At 36.8% G+C, this 18,923-nt stretch overlaps 2 protein-coding genes across 2 annotated transcripts in view; one reads left to right on the top strand and one right to left on the bottom strand.

Moving 5' to 3' along the window:
- LOC108760517 (uncharacterized) overlaps positions 1 to 1,485 on the bottom strand; it is a 1,672-nt gene extending 187 nt beyond the window's left edge. Inside the window, exons 1-4 of the mRNA XM_018506529.1 lie at positions 1,397 to 1,485; positions 1,246 to 1,296; positions 663 to 804; positions 1 to 501 (exon numbers count right to left, since the gene is read on the bottom strand). The exon at positions 1 to 501 is cut by the window's left edge and continues 187 nt beyond it. Coding sequence (XP_018362031.1) covers positions 455 to 501; positions 663 to 804; positions 1,246 to 1,296; positions 1,397 to 1,474 — 318 coding nt within the window. The 5' untranslated portion in view covers positions 1,475 to 1,485 and the 3' untranslated portion in view covers positions 1 to 454. The remainder of the gene's footprint in view (positions 502 to 662; positions 805 to 1,245; positions 1,297 to 1,396) is intronic.
- Positions 1 to 18,923, top strand: part of LOC108760519 (kinesin-like protein CG14535) — a 259,700-nt gene that overhangs the window by 54,111 nt on the left and 186,666 nt on the right. The window lies entirely within an intron of this gene.

The following is an 18,923-nucleotide window of genomic DNA, read 5'->3' as shown; positions in this document are numbered from 1 at the left end:
ATTTTTTTTTTTTTTTTTTTTTTTTTTTTTTTTTTTAAGGCGAAGAAGGGGCGGAGAGCTTTTACACCCCGGCCGTATCCCTCTCGCTGGGTATTCCGAATCCACGTGTAAAATGTAACTTAACCGCTTTACTACATGCGTCCGGGACCATGGCCGGGTCGCCATTAAATCGCCGGGTCCAATATTTTCGGTTTATGTTATATTCATGCATTGACAATGGACGGATGTACAGTAGAAAATTTTATCGGCGCGCGAAATATAGATAAACAAATAGATATCCGCTGGATATTGGTGATGATGGCAAATCAATCATTGAATTGATGCATACACACTTATTGTTCGGCGAGGGCAGCGAGATTACTCCACAAAAAATTTCATCGGTATACTGTTGTAATATATAATATGAAATTACTATCGTTACGTCACCGTCATTTCCTTACTGCATTCTCCATTTTTAATTGGCTGTTTTCTGAGGATATACCGCCCGTCGTGTTCCTTTTACTGCGCAAGAAAAGATGTTCGGTTATTTTTTCAAATATTTTATTGTTATCATTATTATAATTATAGAAAAGCAATATTCTCATTATCGATTGAAGTAAATTTTTACTCGTTTTAATTAAAATTTCACTTTGAAAAAATTATATAAATAGTACATTACGTACCGCAGGTCAGAACAGGTGAACAGATTAATCCTGAACCGCAATCATCATCGTTCTTGCAGAAGTTGCTGCTTTTTTTCCCTTTTTTGATGATTTCCCTTCTTCGTCTGTCTGGGAGGTATAGAGTAACAATATCTGATTCGCTCTTAGAAAACATAAAAAATGTTAATATTATTGCAGGATAATTGTAGGAACATACACGGAGAGAATTTTTCGTTATATTTTACCGCAACATTTGTTATAAATTCTACCCTTTGGATAAGAAATAATTTGGCAACCTATTAAATTTCAGTAATGATAGGAATTTTTGAAGTATACAAAAGACATTTTATATAAACTATATAATAAAAATTATCAAATAGATTATAAATTATTCTAAAATAAAATATTTACATAAATAAATGAAGAGGACCATATATTCGATGAAGGTGGAATATATATTCGATAAAATCGATGAAAATTCTCTCCTTGTGTCAAATTCAGAGATGTAATATTAACACAAAATCACGTTAGTGAATAATAATTTTAGAATTCCAACAAACATGGAGAAGAATGATGTGTGCGAGATTACGTGACGTTTACTCACGGAGTCTTTGCTGGATGAGTCGTCCAATTCGATCACCCGAATGTCCGGATCCTAAGACGGAACGACCAAGTGAGATTAGCACATAATCACGGTTTACCACTATAGTTTGTACTACGCGTCTGCACGGTAAGATTAAGTTGATTCTCCGTACCTTCGTATCCTGACTGATACATGACTTGGCCGAAACGGCCGAGAATATTAGCAACACGACGAAAAGAAGTCGGAACATGCTGGGCGATGCGTTTAACAAAATTGCGACGCTTCGTGACGCGCGAACGTTCTTTATACCGAATCCCAAAGCGCTGGTTGCGATCGTTCCATCAGTGCGTTCTTATCGAAGCGTCGTTAAAAAAGTGCACGGAAAATGGATTGCTAAACGCTTCTCTTAACTCGACCGGAAATTACACAAACGTGGATGATTTCCGACGTTGCACCAAGTATCCGTGAGATTTACCGCTCATTTTCGCATTTATTTATCTAAATTAGAAAAAAGAGAAGCACGTCGTAAAGTACGTTGACGTCATGCAATTTCCTTGAGTAAAAATGGGTCTCTGTTATCTTGAGTCTACGACCATTCTAAAATGTTCCAATTGATCTTATCAACGAAAAATGTTTTAATTTAATTAACAGAAACGTTTTCCACTGATAGTTACTCGAAATAACGTTAGCGTTTACTGCAATGTTACACTGTATAGTAGTAATAAAAATATATCTTGCCGATTATATTTCGAAACGTTACGATCGTGTTGCTTGTAGGCCAGCGATGTCTACGTATCCTTATTCGATTTTGTAGTATTCCCTTAAGCGATATATATTTTCAGTCTCTCTTCGGGTTCTCGAGAGACAGAGAGGATACTTACCGTGCATTTTCCGCGGAATACCGCGCTACCTTCCGTAAAATAAGAAATACGAGACGCACTCGTTTCCCGATGCTCGAGGAGGTTCGGTCCCACGAGTGCAGTATGCATTTTTGCGTTCTCTAGCGCGGCTGAGTGAAGTAATACGACGGCGACTTTTCATTGAAGATTGACTTTAATGACCAACGAACTCGACGAGTCAGTCGCGGACAAAGAGCGTTACCTTTTATTTTCATCTCTTCAGATGAAAACGCGCGCGAAAGAAGAGCTGAAGTTACGGACATCAGAATTACAACCTTTAATCAACCACGCGCCATTAACACACTTTGTTAGCTGGGTACGTTGCGGTTGTTGCGGAATAAAAAGAGAGGAATCCCAATGCAGAAAATTCTGCGAAAGAGTAAAAATTGCATCGGATGTTGAAGTGCTGGGTCCCTTCCGTGTTCCTTAGATCCGCGTCCGAATGATTATCGCTCGCCCATTAGCACTTTAACTCGTGCCGTTCGCTTATTACGCGAATAATCAAAGATGTTTTCAGCCGTCGGCGAAATGGCCACATTAGGAAATTGCACGCTCGGCATCGTGCATATCGTTATTTTTGCTGCCTCGTTATCTGTCTTTGAGAGTTCTTTCATTCGTATCGATATATTCACGTATGCTTGCTGAATAAATTCGTGTTTGCCTCCACGTATTTGCTTCGGACGTGAGATCATTAATATCTCGTTCTTGTTGCGTCATTAATTCAGAAACAGAATATCATAGGAAAAACTTTATTGTTACGTTTTCGCACAAAACAAGCCTTCTTAATATGCGTAATTAAATTTGAATAATAATAATAAAATTATATATTGTAGAATTAAAAAATCATATAACAAATATATACTTGTAGGGAATAAATACCTTGCGGTCAAGTTGGATATTAAGTGCTTGGGCCTTTATTTCCGAAAAAATTATTTTTGTCGTAAGAATTACTTATTAATAAAAAAAGTTGGACAAAAAAGTATTTCTGTGAAAAAAAAACAATGAAGAAAATTAGAAATTCAGAGGAAGCGAAAAGCTACATTGCAAAACTTTTTAAAGAAAATATTACGTTATTTATCAAGTGTGTTCTTTACCATTACACCTTATATGCTCTCGGGTGGGTTAATTCTTAACACAACGTACTTAACAGCGAGGGAAGTGCAGCTGTTTACATAGCACCGTCACTACTGTTAGCGAAGTTGTCGCGTGAAGGAGTCCAAATTAGACGGGTGCTAGAGTCCTCGACGGTCCGTCGACGTGACCGGAAGTCCTTTGTTCGCCTTTGTTGATTGCCGAACAACGTGGGAACTACTCATTAGCTTAGCAAATAATACTCTACCAAGTACCTAACTTCTAATTAAACACTTGATTACCATCAACAGCATCATATTTCATATCTTTATTATTTCAATTTCACTATTGTCTCAATATCATTTGTTTCATCTTTGCGATGATTTATTATTAAAAGGTTAATTACCATTATTTTAACAATTTTATCATAAATGTCAGAACATAAAAATTAAAATAAAAATACAACGTGCTGCACATTAAAATCAGTCCGATTTTTTAATTTGCGTCGTTCTGATATTATTACTGAAAGAAAAATGTATTTAGTATTTATGACTATAATTGCATGATAAAATAGTTACGATTAGGAGTTTCGCTATTGTAATTATTACCATTACAATATTAGTATTTATTATATTTATAGATCTATTAAAAAATATTCAGTTGACACTAAAAATGGCTATAAATTATATAGTTAAATTGTGGTAATAGCAGCTTTTTCTTCTTTTTATATAGGATTCTAATGCATAAAAAGTAAGCAAGCGTAATCGGATAAACTGTTTAGATCGGTCATACACTCGATCACAAAAACTTAAAATATGATTCTAATTTATGAGAATTCCGTTATCTCTTATTATCATAATTCTGTTTCTGGCGATGTGAAGATAAATTCTAAATGAATAAACAATGCTAAAACTCGTGAATGTCAATCTACCGATCTACTTTATTTATACACGAGCGAGGAACGAGATGTTCGACAAAAGAACCTAGCTTGTTCAAGTTGCTGACTGCTTCGGGAAAACAAATTGGAAATAGTTCAGAAGAACAAAAGCAAACAGAGCTGCGGGCTTTTCTTGGCGTTCGTTGACTCTGTGGAAAGAAATGCGCGGACCAAATTAGTTGGAACAGTCACAGTCCAGACGACAGGTTGTGAATGATGAATGAATGCTGTAGTAGGTAATACCTCCGGAAAGGTAATTTTGAACTTTTCCGTGGTAAACGGAAAGTCTGGACACCCGTTTGTGAGAATAGTATACAAACACAACTCTCATAAATTTCACGATACAGGATTAACAGTAAGTACTCGGGAGAGAATAGACTACAAGCTTTCTCTGCTGCTCTGTCACGAATACGTTTAATAATACTAATTCAAGTAATTACAGCAGTAACTATAGCGACGTATCTTTTAAACTGGAAGACTGTTCGAAGCGCGCGCTACATATTTATTTTATATAAGATTGTTTGCAATTCTTAACATAATTTTCTGCATTCCTTTTCATCGTTTGACATTTCATTACTTTAAAGATGAGCTTTGCAAAACTTTGATTAATTGCCATAATTAAACAACAAATAAGATAAATAATAAGTGAAACAAAAGCTGCAATATTTTCTTATTTTTTTTTAATCCTAGACATTTAATTTATGAACATTAGACTTTAGATTTTTAAATAAACGTCAAAATTATTAATAATTTACATTACTGTAAAAAATCTTGAGAATTTTAATTCTGTCTCTTACCAAAAATCTGAAGGAATGCAGTATGTGCATTTCGATCTGCTCATTTACAGCTTCTAGAAGCGCTTGCTAATTTTGTTAATCAGAGAAGAACGTTTTTGTGAAAGAATAATAAAAAAAAAAACGGCAACGATCCGTTTCGTTGTCGCGTTAAACGGTCGACATTGCACACGAAAGTAAATGCGAGAAAAACGCAGATTCGCCGGGATCGTTTGTATATTTAGACATGCTTCAAACACACAATGTCGCCTCTTTTTCAGCTCTCCGCTACCTCTTTCTCATTTTTCAACCTTCAATTACCGAGTATATCTCTCAAGAAAATCTAAACGCGGATCGATAATGATATTAATTCCTAATTTCACACCTTTCACACTTTTCTTAGATTTCATAGACTTTTGCGGTTGAGTGTATGTCCAATCTAAATCGGTTCATCCGATTACCGTTCGGACAAGCGGATTACTTTTTACGGATATCACATTTTTCACTTTGCGAAAAGCAAAAAATTATTTAACGCCAGTCGCAGATCGTGCTCGAGTGTGTGCATGTACCCACGCACGGGCGAGTGGATACAACACACGGACGCGTTATATTCTCGAGCGCGGCGTGCTCATGCAGTATTCATTCGAAAGCGTTTAATAACCAATACCGTCGGCGAGCGGAATGTAATATTTTTTTATATACTCGTATATAAAAAAGAGGAGGATAAAAAACCGATGAAAATCCGATATATCGGCGTGAGGTGCGCGCAGGCTCCATGGACGCGTCACGATTTGTGTTGTGTGTGTTTTCATAGATTTTCCTCGGACATTATCACACATCGGGTGAATGCAATCTTTATCCTGTCCCCAATCTGTTCATCAGCGAAATAATTTGAAAATAATACACTCCAATTTTGATCGTCTCGCTGCAAGATCCGGTAAATGATGATTAATGATAAAACCCGACACGTTTGTATTAAAAGACTCGGCTGATAAAAGATCCTGCGAAATTATTCGATATCGATATACTTTATATACATGCGGTAGGACATTATTGATATCGATCGCACGTGATGGAATTTACCTGAATGGGACGTATGCGTACACGCACGCACGCACGCACGCACGCACGCATGCGGAATCCATGGGAAAGCGGCTTAATTGAAGCGATTATCCCCTCGTTCATAAAGAGATAGCGACCAGCATTTCGTGATGCACTTACGTAACGATTAAGCCGGTGTGCACATGGCTGAAATGAGGATGAGTGTGTGTTCGAGACATATCGTTATCGATGGAACTAATGCGGGACGGAGATTGGGTCCTGCGGTAGATACGACGTACCCTCATCATGTTTAAAACGGTACTGACGTGTGGCAGCTTCCTCTCACAGCGTTCTGAGCGCAGCGTCTCGATTCTTTAATGAACAAATGGCGCTTTGTCTTACGATCGATACGTGTGATTAATAACACGAATTGAAAAACGGCGAGATTCTACGGTAAATCCTGAAACACAACAGGAGTGGTAAGCTTTATGCCGTAATATATTGGCCAATCACCGTCGAATCTGAGAAGAATAATGGTTAGTTAATTACGGCTTAAAGTTTACTACACCTATTGTGTTTCAGGATTGAAACTTGCAACATTTAGATCAATACTTAGTCGAATTTGATTCGTCGACATTTAATGTTTTTGATGACTTTTTCGAATTTTTATCTATGATCGAAACTGATCGAAATTAAAATGATAAGAATTAATTTCGTTAATTATACTAGTATACATATCTGACACGACTTCATTCGATAAGAGACTAACGACAAAATGTTAAACATGTGTCCGTATTTTGTTTACATAATTATGTTCGACTTCGCTACTTTTTATTGGAAACCGTATTTTGAATTACTATAACTGTTTTTCTTATCGAAATTGATATCTCTATTGGATAAATATATACTGACAAAACGTGTTCTCACCTTCAAACATATAATAAATTATAGATATCAAGATATGTTTTTATTTTTTTTTATTATTTCTTGTTTTCACCGTTTTCAAACGGTGACAGAAGTCGAGCTATTATATTATTTATATACCATTGATATTTAACATAGCCTCTTGCTACATAGCCTCTTATGTATTCATTCTTATTATTTTAGTTGATAATGTTGATTATTAATTTTAATTGATCTCGTTTTTTATTCCAATTGTTGCGTTTAAACGATAACTGAAGATTATTAAATAAGTCGAAAGATTTCATCATTATACCATTGGTTTTAATCATCATGTCTGAGTGTCTTACATTTTTGTGCAACGTCTTTCCTGAAGATTTCTTCATTCAGGAGTGTGCCACATAAAATCAGATCGAATAGCGCTACCCTAGATTCACGAAAACCGATTCGTCTTTCTCCGTCGACGCCTTGTCGCCTTTCGGATAGTGAACCCAACCGTCTAACTGTTTCCGCCCTCGCGCCTCTCACTCACCGAAATAATATGGACTAATTTCAGCGGGCATCCCTCGAGGAGTATCCCAGGAGAGCAATAAGGGGAGCTACGGAAACGTTCGGCGGCATTGAATTCTATCCATTTGTCCAGTCGGTCGGTATGCGGAGAACAGCCGCGAAACTTCTAATACCCTCATACGTCACGCGTGAACATCATTCTGACATGGCCAATTGTAGCCCTTTCTGCGCTGCAATTGTTGTGAAAATACATAGGGGTCATTTAAACCCTTTCATTCTCAATGTATCCAGTCAGGAAACTACTTCTTTACAAACAAAATACAGGATGCTTGTTCCTATATTACTGAGAGAAAAGAATACTTATCCCTATATGATTGAGAGAAAATAATTTGTTTTTGTTTTTTCGAGCAAGATTATTATTCACCAAATACATTTATAATTTAGTTCGAGGATTCTCCATACATCATGTATACTTATAAATACACATACTCAAAGGCACAATAAATATACCTGGTCGAGAGAGTTCGTGACTTAATCTGCAAGGATACCTATTTCGACTATATACACTCGCCTTATGCTATTCGTGAATTTATGACCTTATTCGTGCCTTGTGCTTTCAGGGCCTTTACCTTCTGTATCAATATCTGTACGTATTGCGCGGTATGTTAGCAGCAAATTTCCATAATGGTACAGACTTTTCGTTGAAAGAGATCTTCTTTGTGTTTCGAGAGTTGCATTCACGTATCGAATGTCGATAGATATGTAGGAAAGAGACGTTAATGAGAAAAACGTGGTTCACTGAGCATGGAAGAAAAAGATTTGTAAAAAACATGCAAATATTTTCAAGAAATAATCGATAATAAATGCATATGACAATAGTATTATAGGATATTTGAATTATCTCTCTCTTTTCTTCTCTTCCTCTCTTTCTTTTTGTAATATTTCTCTTTATTTTTTTTGTATTTTTTGCATTCTAATATTTGCTTGATTTTTAAACATAAAAAATCACGTAAATTTACTTTGTAAATACCCGGAAAGAGAGCAATTTTATTGAAGAATCTAAAAATTTAGCTGAATACAAATCAGAAAATAATTTTTACTGAACCATCGAAATTATTAAATATAGGATAACAAAATTGGTTGCTAGAATATCAAAACATTTTACAGTATTACTCATTATACTTAAGATTCCTGCAAAAGTATTTTGATGGTCCAAATTTTCAGATCTATATCTAACTAAATTTTTTTTATATTCTTCAGCAAAATTGCTCTTTCCGTGTAATATCTACATATAAATGTTTTAGCACATGAGAAGATGTCATCAATGAATGTTCAATAATAATAAATCTCTTTCTTTCTTCTTTTTTTAAATTAATTTAATAAATATTTTTTAAAAATTAATATAGATTCACTTTCATTTTAACGTATCCAAACTTATTTTAATATTAATCTATTTTTAGCTGTTATGACTCCAATATTATTCGATCATTTTACGGATGTCAACCTCGTTTTATTTCGAAGACTCGCGATTAAATCAGCGTGATTTCCTGCTTTTTGAAAGATTACTTTTTCCCTATAGAAACATTATGAGAATCTTTCCGCGAGTCTATGGCGAAGAAAAGACCTGAAAGTTGCATGACGGCGGATATATTTCGCTTGCGCGACTTAAGGATACTATTCTCCCCGTCTAAAGCGGAAATCCTGGGCAGCGTGCCGTCGTCGAGATTCTCGAAGTGGAGTATCGTGTTCGGATGTCTTTCGTGTTTTGCGCGTCGAGTTGATCGCGTCGCATAGAACTCGAAAGAAAACGCGAACTCTGCCGCGAATACGAATCTCTCCGTCATCGTTGAGCACTTTGGATTTAGATTTCCACAGCCGAAGAGATCAGTTAAACAAAATAACTTTTCTTTATCCTACCGAATATTACGTATCTTAGGAAGAATTCTCGAGAGAATTTCTTGTAAAAAAAAATCTATATATGTGTATTAGTTTGTGCAATGCGATTACGGACTTTAATATGATTCAAATAATACAATATAAAATGACTACAAAATTAACATTAAAACTTCATCGAGTTAGAAGACGGAAAAATTATAGATATTTTATGAAAATAATTTTGGAAGGGAGTTTTAAGGGATTTTATACTTTCGTTTCTTTATCAAACTTGATTTGCTTATGTCGTAAAAAAATTAGAATTTCTCAATAACTAGTTATTAGTCAATATATTGAGAATTATGATACTCTTATGATACTGTTGATATAATTAAAAGTATATTGTTTTAACTGATTTTGATAACGAAAGAATTGAATCTGAAATTGATGCAAGATGAAACGGTTAAGAAGAAACCACTGACGAATTCTGCAGATAGGAAAGAGCCGCGAGGGACGGTAGAATAATAAATCTTACTACTCTGCCACCGACAGTAGAATTTTGCAACGGGGAAGAAATTTCAACGCGACGACGACGACGGTGACGACGACGAGGACGCTTTTTCCTTCTCGATATGGGAACCGCGTCTAATGGAAGAGCGGGCGACAGACGCTCCAGAATGTCTTAAAGGCCATCGATTCGGACGAACCTGTCGGGTAACTTGGTAGTAAGACTTATCGCACGTCGTAGAATGGTTCCGAAGAGACAAGGGTCCTCCACGAGTAGGGCAGTTTGTCGAAACCCTCGGCGACAACTATCTTCTACAGCCAGCGGCTCTCTCTCGATAAGTGGCTTAGTAGCTTGCTCACTTTCTCTCTGTCTTTAACCACTTTCTCTTTCTCTCTGTAACCGTCTCTAGAGTTGCCCACGTTCGAAAACGATCCCTCGTACGCACGGTAACGATCAAATTATCCTCTTTTTCTCTGAAACTCATTCGATCAGAAACATCGGCACGTACGCAAGTCTTGCTCTTTGAGATAGTGGAAATTGGTTGTCTTTTGCAATCTGATCAAAGATCAAAGATAAAGCAGTGAATGTCGCGGAGGATGATTAAATCTACGCCGTTTATTTTAATTGGCAGAAAACGAGGCGCGAGGATGGAAACAGAGAACGGTAATTGTTTCTTTCAACCTCGTGATCCTGATCTATAAATTAACGGCTCTTTCGGGCCTCTCTTCTTAATTGGGCCGCGTATTAATCCCCCTCTAGGATACGACCACAAGGATTTATTTGCGGGAAGGCGCGCAAGGGGGAAAGAACGGTGGTGATAAGCGAGGCATAGAAACGTGGAAGGACACGTGGGATTACGAGGTCTTAACTGCGTGCCAAAATAGACGAGGATCGCCCTTGGCTTTCTGGTGTGAGGACCCTTTCGAAATATAAGATTTACAAAATTTATGAGAAAAATCTGGATTTTCTGTCATTATATCCTAAGTTTCTTATTATCGAAAAAAAAAAATCTCTAATCAATTAAAATTTCTCTTTAATAATCGAAGTGTAACGAATTTTTTTATCATTGTAACCGATTATAAATCGAAAGAGGTAAAATTAGTTATTTCTTATTTTATATAAAATATATTTTATATAAAACACAGTTGACATAGAAGTTCTATCATTAGCTTTCAATGAATGTAACAATGAATATAACAATTTAGCAAAATAGATTTTAACAGAGGATGGTTTCAATTTTATTGTATAATTTTTGATTTTTCAAATTTTTCTCTGACAGTGCATGTTTCTTTAAGTGTGCAACTAAGAATGTCATCACGTATCGCAAGTATGATCATCTTTAAGTTAATATAATATTGAAAGTCGAATGGAAAAAGAAATATTAAAATTCATTTTTAATTAAATCAATTTGTATTTTTAATGCGTCAATAATATATTGAGGTATATTAATATGGTTTGATATTTGATTTAGTGCAATTTTTATACACTATTTTCAATTTTGATCCGTATTTACAGAAATTAATGATGCGACGTGATATTGATGAGATGTAATCAAGCGTTTAGCCGGGTTTACTGATAAATAACGTTGCATCGGATCTTGCGTCAGAACATTACTGGAACATTACATTAAAATACACATTAATCGCACGCCGTAATTTTTCGGCATGCCATTTGTTTCATTGAATAACGCGACGCCGCGATTGAGTGAGTACACAAAGGGGGAAAGTAGACAAATTTGATCAACGGCTGCGACACCTTGACGTCCTATTCGTTTCCGGTTGTCGCGTCAGCTTGCTGGAACCGGCTAATTAATAATAACCGCTTAATTAAGCGAATGGATGCGCGCTTTTGTCGATTGCACTAGCAGATACGGACGAATACCGCGTCTCGCACACGAGAAAAGCATATTTAAAGCATATTTCATGCACATTGTGTGCGTGCAAACGGATGTGCTCGCACAGCCACATGACAATGCAAGCTGTTACTGCAAACGTAATTATAATCAAAGGTACGCTCATTTATTTATTTGCGGATTTATGAAAAAAAATATCTAAGTGGATAGATAAATTTGCTCTTTTTTGTTTGAGCTTCAAATTTGGCAAAATTTTTTGGAACACTGCTCATCACAAAAAATTTGCAACAAAATATATTGTATTATATAAGCTGTTTACAAAATAGTTATACAAAGATTTTAATGTTTAACATAATTTAAGACGAGTGTAATAGTGTCGCATCTTTTTTCGATTAAACTTATTGTTTTTATGTCCGGTGAAACAGAATGTATCGAATAAGAGATACATCAAGAAACGTGTCAACGACACGATATTTCATCGCGAAGATTTTCGAATGGCCCTACGGATCTCTCTTGTTGACTGAAGGGAAGTTAAATAGGGGTGACTAGACGAGACTGTTGTAACGATTTAGGAGTTCGCTTTGACGTATGGTTACCCCCCGAAAAGTCTTTGTTGAGTAAATATATCGCAAGCATCCATATAGACGCCAGATAAGGGATAAATAGTCGCAGAATCCATCTTAATTTTGGAACGCGACTCTCGTAAAGTATAGTACTTATATTGCGATGGAGAAAGTGAGACGCGACTAATTGAATCACGGGAATTAACACGGTGGCTGCGATTTGTTACGAGGGTGTTTTTGAAGATTAATGATTTCGTTGGTCGCGTCACCGATTCTTTTCGATTGTTAATGCTGTGATTATTTTGTTTGTGTGTGTGTTATTCTGGATGTTTAGCGCCATGTGTTATTATTTTAATTGCTACGAGTTATTGACATTATTAAGTACATATGATACAAAATAAAAAGAATTTTTAATTTATCTTTTAATTTTCTGTTTTGTCGGTGCACACATTACATTTTTTTTATCATTACATTAAACTATCCGCTAACTAGATTGTCCTAACTCGACCAGAACCACAGGCAGCTTATCGACTTCCGCTTATTACCCACAAATTCGCGATTAATGGTCACTGGATATGTGTACCTGTGTGTCATCTACAAACACGCGCGGGTGCGTGCATTATCTCCCTAATCACGCGCTTTTGCGATTAGGATGAAATTTCGAGGCATGCTTCGCGAACGTTCGCATAGGTCGTAGGTGCGCGATAATTAATAAACAAACTCATAGATATGCGATAGGACGTCTACGGGATGTCGCGTGAGTTTTACAAGGGGAACCTTTTCCCTTCGCTTATCTTTCGCTTATCGCCGATTAGAAACGCAAGTGCTCGCGCGAGCACGACGACCTTCGATCCTCGTCTCGTTCACGCGGTGAGAGAGTGGCCTTTTATTTTACTTCCTCCATGGAGGTAAGGGGGTCGCCCGGCAGTTACTCGGGGGTTAAAATGCTTTCGGGCGCCGACGGGCCCGGAGTGTAGGGCGAACAAAATGTCGTGCTTCGCGGTGAAAGTCTCGTTGCGTTGCGCAAAAACAAGGGTGAATTACGAGCGAAGGGTGCGTCCGTCTTTCCGTATCTACGAGCCTGCATTTAGGAGTTGGATAATTTGAGCGATACATTTGAATTTGCCGCCATTACCCCAATGATCCTCAATCGTCCTCCCGTTTATCTTAGTCCTTCTCCCGAGGGATATTTCCATTAGGTAATTATCGCTTCGACGGATAATCAAGTTTGCTCTCTTCTTGGTAGTCGTGTGACTTCTTCCATACGGTTTAGAATAGATTTGTTTCTACAACTTTGATAATTGATTAAAAACTACAACTAAAATGAGAAGGGACACTTGTGTATGTAATACAAGAATATTGTCGGTTGCTGAAAAATATTTTTGCATAGATAATTTTGGGAATAAAATAAGATAGTAGTCAGTAAACCTCAAAAAATTACAAAATGTAAAACGCATATAGTACTTACAGCTTTAGCCATAAGTATAAAGCATCTCTACAAATTAAAATAAACGTCCTCTACCTAATAAAGAGTGGATTAAAGACAGTTTGATTAAAAAATAATATTTGTTTTTACAATAACATTCATAGTTTGTTAATTTTTCTTTGATTACCGCTTTTTGCAAAAAAATTGAGCATGCTTTATAGCCAAGGCTGTAACTTCTTAATATTTCATATGAATTTTATGTATTTCTTAAATATTTTTTTCTTCTTATTTAATTATTTTTATAAAAATATTTTTATAAATCTTTGGAAAAAAGAATATCCTATTTGAATAATAGGTGTAACATTAATGAATGTTCTGAAATCTCGTTGATCAGTCGATTATTCGCGAGAATAACGACCCGGTTGATCTTTAGACACAACTAGCGTACGATTTAAGGACCGAGGATCGTCGTGGTAATTTTCAGCGAACGGAAATCGCAAGATCTCTCCTCCTTATCTATCCGAGTCTTCGTGTATACGCGAGAACGTTTGCTATTACAAGTGCCGTATTTCTTCGAGTATCTCGTGCGAGCGCATCAAGACGAGCGAAATGCAAGTTTTATCATTTGTGCCGTAATTAAAGCTCGGCTTGCAATTAGTTCTGATTAAGTAGAATCGAGGATTTTTCGCGAAGCAACACGTCACGAATTGGTGATGTATTATTGCGTGATACCATAAACAAAAAATGTCGTCCATCATGTAGGCGCGTACATTGTTTCGTGCGCATAATTTAATAATTATTTTTCTCGCTTGGTTGCAGGTAAGCGATGAACGTGATGGCCTACTTGTGAGAAGGAGTTGTTCGGTCGGGTCGCAACGACGTGAAATATATACCCAGTGAGTCTTTTCGTACGAGTAAAAATATTTCCACGGGGGCGACTTGTGTAATTCCACTTGTCTCGCTGACACACGCGCGTCTAAGGAATAGCGTACTCCGCTATGTTTTTGCGATGTTGCGCGATAAATTGCTTGGACTCGGGTAAACCGCCATTTACGTAAACATGTCCGCTCGCATTCGCGCGATGCTTGTGTATGTATTCCGGGCAAAGAGGATACATAATAAAACACAGTGAAGGATCGATACGCCGCGAGAAGCTAAGTGGATAACATAATGGTCTCGGGTTAACGCGAGAGCGTCCAGAACGGCTCGGTGGTAGGGCGAAGGCGCCGGAATTTCAGCCATTTTCTTCGGGATTCGTCTCGAACGCGTATTTTTCGAGAGGAGAGGGAGAGGATCGACCATCGAGGGGGTCGTTCGGGATGTCGCGTAATCTTATTTGCAATATATCTCCGCGAGAGGAGAATCGCGACGAAAGAGCTCGATCCATCGTTCTCCGGTGTACTTTATAATCTCGCGCGTTCCTCGCAACATCGTCGTTGTCGTCTCGTCACGACTCCTCTTCCTCCTCCACCCCGAGGTGTGTACGACATACTTTTACGCGAGAGTACTCCGGCGGGGATCATAAATTTCCCGTTTTACGCTAGCCGCGTAAGCGTTTTGCCGCTACGGCTTTTCTTCGGTTCGCGAGACAATGCATCGACGATGATCGGGAAACAATGCCACTGGCATCGCACTTTTGATAGCTCCGAGGCGTTAGGCCTTGCGAATGATTTACGGCGTAAGTTCTCGATCGTGAAAACCTCCCCTCGGCACTCGCATTGCGGTGCCGCACAGTGACTTCGTGTGCAAAGGGGTGGTTCCAAGAGACCGTTTACGCCATCCACCACTTCCCCACCCCCGGTTTACGGTGGTTTAATTATCGACTGCGAGTCAGGAAGGCGAAAAGAGAGAGAACGGGCACCACCGATAAATCTCGGCGGCTGTGTTCCGCACCGAGAATGGTGGGGTTGCAGTTGCGAAAGAGCGGCGCAACAGTTCGGCGAAATTGACGTCTTCGAGTTTTCTCGGTCTCTCTTGATAAATTCATCGTGTCGCATTTCACTTTGCGCGCGACGACGGTCGCGCACGTTCGCCGGATAAATTACACTTGTGCTAATTTCGACGTTTGAACGCTTGATTCGGTGATAAACGGCGAGGGAGAAAGAAAAGATGGACGACGATCGATCTTAAAAATAGAATTTTCCGCAGGGAAAATTCAATTTCTCCTCGAGGGGACGCTCTTTCACCAAAGTTTGCGATAAGTTAAATCGGAATTAACGAATTAAATAGTTCAACGGACGGCTTTAAATAAGCCCTGCAAATACGGAGAGAACTTCCATAATCGTCGAAAGTTCGATGACTTCTAGCAAATATATCCTGCGGGAAAATAATTTTATTTTTAAATATTGCTTCCTTCCAGAAATTACAATCTATTTCTTAAAATATAAAAGTGTAGAAAATTGAATCAGGATATATTATTTGTTACCTTTAATTAAAAAAAAATTTTTTTCAATGTGAAAAAAGTTGTAGTACACGCGTCGCTTGAACGCGAAATTATTATAGACATATATTTATTTTAGGAGCGATAGCTAATCTGCGTGATATATAAACTAACATTTCTTTTTATGACGAAAAATGTTCAATATTAGCTGCTATTTAATTCTTTTATTTTTTAGTAATTTGTCTGATTTAATTCGCAGTAAACAATAGCAACTGCTTTTTTATTCGAGTTCCGATAAACTGTCTTTATTGAAAAAAAACCATTTTTCACACCAGTCTTTTGAGGACACTTCATTAAGATGGGCTATCGAACGACGGTCTTCCGAATACTCCGACAAGAGGCCGGCCGTTTTCTCGACCCAACCTTGTTAAAAGCCTGAGGACAGCTGGACCCTTGAAATACGTTCATGAACGATCCATAACGAAGAGAGCAGAAGGTTGAATGAAGTTCCTTCTTGAGACTCTGACACGAAGCGAGTCGATGAAATCGACTTTCTGACTTCTCGCTTTGGCATTGCCCTTCGGGAAAATTCGATCGTCAATGAAAAACTCTTTTCCTGAAAGCTCCTCGTCCAACAGACAAAAGAATCTATTTTAACCAAGATGATCTTAGTTCGGCTTTTCTTTGCTTGAAAGCTCTTCATTAAGAAAATCTTTAACCTCGCAAATTAATGATGCAAAGCGAAGATTATTGTTGTCTCAGATATCTCAATTATTGTTATATCAGATTATAACATTTTTTATTATAAAAATTAAATATGTGGAGAAGAAAGATACACAGAAAGAACGGTTTTGCTGAAATGTCTACAAATTTAGCTATACTGTGAAAAAATGTACTAAATTTTAATAAACATTTATTTGAATAGTGTCAACCATATATTTATTAACAGTAAATATAATAAATATTTACTCAATAAAAAAATGATTGTTCAAATCAAATTAATGATTTTGTATAAAATAAATATATCGATCTTTATATTTAGTAAATATTTAGTTGGATTATTCGAACAAATGATTATTAAAATTTAGAATACTTTTTTCAGTGTAGACACAGATCTGTAAATATGTATATAATTTTGTGTAGACCATCAAAATAATTATGTACGAAAAAGTTTAAAATAACGGATCTAAGAAATGAAATATTATGAAATTATAATAAAATTATTTATAATAGAATTTTTCTCATTACTAAACACGAAAATAATGTCGAAATATTTGTGATAATTTTAACAACAAATTCAGCAAGCAAGAACATGCAGTCGGAGATAATTATTTACACTTGTGTTATAAAAAAAAGATTAAATTTGTCGAACTGTGTTAGAATCCGAGACCTTTCTGATCTTTCTATACACAAATAATTTTTTTAATTTTATGATTTTATTTATCACAATATTTTTCAATTAAAGTTTAAACAATTTCCTTTAAAACTAGCCATGGTTGAATTGAAACTTAATATTTACTAAAGATATAATTTTTTAAAAATTCTAGGACATATATGCTAATATACGAATATAGGTAATTGACTGATACTTACGAAAATGTATGTAATCATGCCGATAAGAAATTAGCAATCTATTCTATTTAGTCTCGCGTCACGTTTTTGCAAATGGCATTTACGAACACGACTTCGTATGCGTTTTATCGACTTCTAGCAAGCAGCCACGATCCGCGGAAATGGGGTCCTAAAACTTTGATACTTTCTTCCTTCCAGCAGCAAGACGTCGTTCTCAACGATCCTGAAGATAAGCCTAAAGACAATAGGGTGCGCTAGTAGAAAATGACAGCTCACCAGGCTTGAAGATCTAGCCCAGATTAAGGGTCGTGAAATCTTTCCCTCTACCACGTGCCTGTGCATTCTCCTCGTCCCCTCTGGCTCACCGTTTTTCCCCGGATCGTTTTATAAACTTGGTGAATCCCCACTCGCGAGAGTACCTACTCGAGTTTCCCGGCCGAAACACTTGCCAAGCTACACGGTTGTGGAGGGAATAAAAAACGGGAGAGTGAGAGAGGGGAAGCGAGTAAAACTAGGGAGAGAAGTAATGCAGGTCCTCGCTCCGAAACGTAACCGATGTATCCAAATCCTTCGCGAGCGAACGGAGGCACGACGCTTATTCGGAGGTAAAGATGCACTGTACTTGAGAAAACTTATACTGTAATGGCAGGCTCGTCCCTCTCGTCTGACCGCGGCGGTTTTTCCTGCCTTGAAAGATTATCCTTGAGTGGTGGTGCTCGTGTCTCTGAGCATTTTGCGTGTAACGCGACGCGCAAAGTGGCAGGATAAAAACCGCGAGAACCGCATGAGAAAGGTATTTCCGAATATATTTGAAAGAATATTTACATAGGGGAGCTCTAGGTCAATTGTGATGAGAGACATTCGTAGTACTCGTGATAAAAGTCATACATACTGTTACAAATTTCATTACGAATTTAAGTAAGATGTAATAGAAGCTTATGATTCTGAGATATATAACTGAAAAGTAATGAATAATTTAACTAAAAATTAGATTACAGTAATCTTAAATATAATGAACGTGTTCATTAAATTTGATGCAAATCCTGCACATAAAATTTTATGAAAAGTATATTAAATTTCATGTATACACGCACACATGTACACAATTAAATACATACTTTTCAGTCACAAATACATTAAATTTAATATAATGTTATGAAATTAAATTCAACTTGTGTAAAAGTAACATTAAATTTCATGATATTTTTAACAGTGATAAGTGTAAAATTAAAGTAAAATATGAAATCAAGTACAAAATTAAATCCATATTTTTAAGTATAAATTTATACATATGTTCATAGGTACATTACATAATTAAATTTGCTAACGAGTTTAATAAACATCATTTTTATGCTACCTGCAAAATAGATAGGAGACTCTTCCCCCCCCCCCCCC

The sequence above is a fragment of the Trachymyrmex cornetzi genome, unplaced genomic scaffold (genome assembly GCF_001594075.2).
Source record: "Trachymyrmex cornetzi isolate Tcor2-1 unplaced genomic scaffold, Tcor1.1 scaffold225, whole genome shotgun sequence".
Lineage (NCBI taxonomy): Eukaryota > Metazoa > Arthropoda > Insecta > Hymenoptera > Formicidae > Trachymyrmex > Trachymyrmex cornetzi.
Note: the sequence above shows the minus strand (reverse complement) of the source record. Positions and strands in the feature narration are given on the sequence as shown.